Raw genomic sequence first — 2500 nt, 5'->3', positions numbered from 1 at the left:
ATTTTTTTTTTTAAATTCGTCATCCTCAGTGTTTATAAAATAACCGTCAGGAACCGGCATCGAAACGAAGGTTCTGGAACTGGAACTGAAACCAAAAAATTCTGATCGGTACTCAAGGCCTTTGAGGAGTACCATCACAAATACAGTATCTGATTAGAAATTTGCCAAAATGTTGAGTTCTCATTATGATGTCATAAGGACTTTGCAAGATTTTTAACCTAGACTTCTATGGGAGCTATAGAGTGTTCAAGTAAAATTCTAGAAGAACTGGGGGGAAAATCCTTACTTCTTTACTATGTGTGTCTGTGTCTATGTATGTGGCTGAGTGAGCCTATCTGAGTGTGGTCTGTGGAGGGATGTTGTTGTTGTTGTTGTTTCCGTGCTGCTGAGCGCCTTCTGATGCTGCAATGATTCCTCTCCATCTGCTGCCATGGCTGTGCACAGCACAGCACACCCTCACTCACTCTCACTGTCGCACACTCAGGTAAACACATGCACACAGATGCACACACACACACACACACACACACACAAACTTTCTCTCTCTCTCTCTCTCTCTCTCTCTCTCTCTCTCTCTCTCTCTCTCTCTCTCATGCACACATTCACGCACACACACGCACACACACACACACACACACACACACACACACACACACACACACACACACACACACACACACACACACACACACGCACACACATTCACGCACACACACACACAGCAGTGACACACACACACTGGCTCTCTCCTCCACTCTCTCTCTCTCTCTCTCTCTCTCACTGAGGCCCGGGCTGAGAAAGTGATGTCTTGTCTGGGCTGCAACTCCGACTGCTCTCCTCTCAGCAGCTTTCGTTTTCTCTCTGCAGGAGTTATGCATATTGATTGCTGAGCGGGAAGGAGGACGAGTCCCTGTTTGTGCTAGAAGGCACAGCGCAGCGTTGTGCATTCTTTCGGAAATTGATTTCCGTGATTGGTGTGTCCATGTGTTTGGGTGATTGACTGCATGTGTGGGAGTCTGTCAACGTGTAGTGTGTGTGCGTGTGCGTGTGCGTGTGCGTGTGCGTGTGCGTGTGCGTGTGTGTGTGTGCTTGTGTGTCTGTAAAAGTGTGAGTGTGTATGACTGGATGTTCTTGTCACATGTCAGTAGGTGTGTATACTGTACGTACATGCCCGTCTTCTTCTGTTTGTGTGCATGTGGTGGGTGTTGGCATAGGTCAGTGAGGAGGAGTGTGTCATGTGTGGACAAGGAAGACGACAGGAGGGGACAAAGGGGTCAGTTGTCCTGGGCCCATGGAGAAGACCCAAAATTGGGTACTTATTACATCGTGTGCATTTCGTGGTGGGGGGAAGTGGGGCAAAGCTGTCAGTGGACTTGTGTGTGCATAATATGTCTCCTCACCGTTCAGTTGCTGTCGGTCATAACTCTCCGTCCTGGTGTAGCTGTGGTTTCCTAGGCGACAGAGTGCCGCATCATTCTCCCAGTAGTCAGTGTATAGGCCCACATACAGCTGTCCCCCTGTAGACAAACAGCCAATCATATACAAGTACATTATGGTCAATACAGTCTCATCCTGTCATGTACACACACACACACACACACACACACACACACACACACACACACACACACACACACACACACACACACACACACACACACACACACACACACACACACACACACACATTCTCTCTCTCTCTTTCTCTCTATCAGACGCACGCATGCATGCGCGCACGCACACACACACACACACACACACACACACACACATACACACACACACAGACACACACACACACACACACACACACACACACACACACACACACACACACACACACACACACACACACACACACACACACACACACACACACACACACACACACACACACACACACACACACACACACACATCAATGCAATCTCATCCCCTTATCTAACTCATACCAGTCTTCGTACCATCACTACCAAGGACCACCACTAGGGGGTAGCATAATTATATGATGCACATTACAGAAACTCATTGACAACCCCCTAATCAATATGGTAACATTCTACATTTCGAAAAACCATTTAATTGTGAAAGCCATTTGGAAGCATTTGGAAGCCAATAAAAGGCAACCAGGTGCTGTAATCTTTATGGCTGTCACTGTTACACAACAAGGAGAGGAAAAGAGATAGCAAAGCGCAGATGGGGGCTGCTGTAACAATTTCTCAAATTATTTTCCCCCCAGAAAGAAGCTTGTGAAAGGGAAACGATAAAGCATTCACAAAGAGAGCTGGTGGTTTCCCCCCTTTCTGCCTTCTGGCCACGAGTTGAAATTAATAGGCCAATAAAAGTGCCACCTCCACAGGCGTAGTTCCGGAGACGTCTGCACCCAGCTCCACCCAGCGCATGCTAACGTTTGTATTAGCCCTTTAGCGCAGTGTTTCCCAACCTTTTTTGTCTCGCGTACCCTCTAAGCCTCTTAGTTGTGCCACAAGTACCCCCTAAT

General features: G+C 47.6%; 1 protein-coding gene across 2 annotated transcripts in view; it reads right to left on the bottom strand.

Annotated features, from left to right (window-relative positions):
- sema3e (sema domain, immunoglobulin domain (Ig), short basic domain, secreted, (semaphorin) 3E) overlaps positions 1 to 2500 on the bottom strand; it is a 79387-nt gene that overhangs the window by 33821 nt on the left and 43066 nt on the right. For both annotated transcript variants that reach the window (XM_063197291.1, XM_063197290.1), the window contains exon 6: positions 1401 to 1517. In XM_063197291.1, the coding sequence (XP_063053361.1) occupies positions 1401 to 1517 (117 nt within the window). The remainder of the gene's footprint in view (positions 1 to 1400; positions 1518 to 2500) is intronic.

This window comes from Engraulis encrasicolus, chromosome 4 (genome assembly GCF_034702125.1).
Source record: "Engraulis encrasicolus isolate BLACKSEA-1 chromosome 4, IST_EnEncr_1.0, whole genome shotgun sequence".
NCBI lineage: Eukaryota > Metazoa > Chordata > Actinopteri > Clupeiformes > Engraulidae > Engraulis > Engraulis encrasicolus.
Note: the sequence above shows the minus strand (reverse complement) of the source record. Positions and strands in the feature narration are given on the sequence as shown.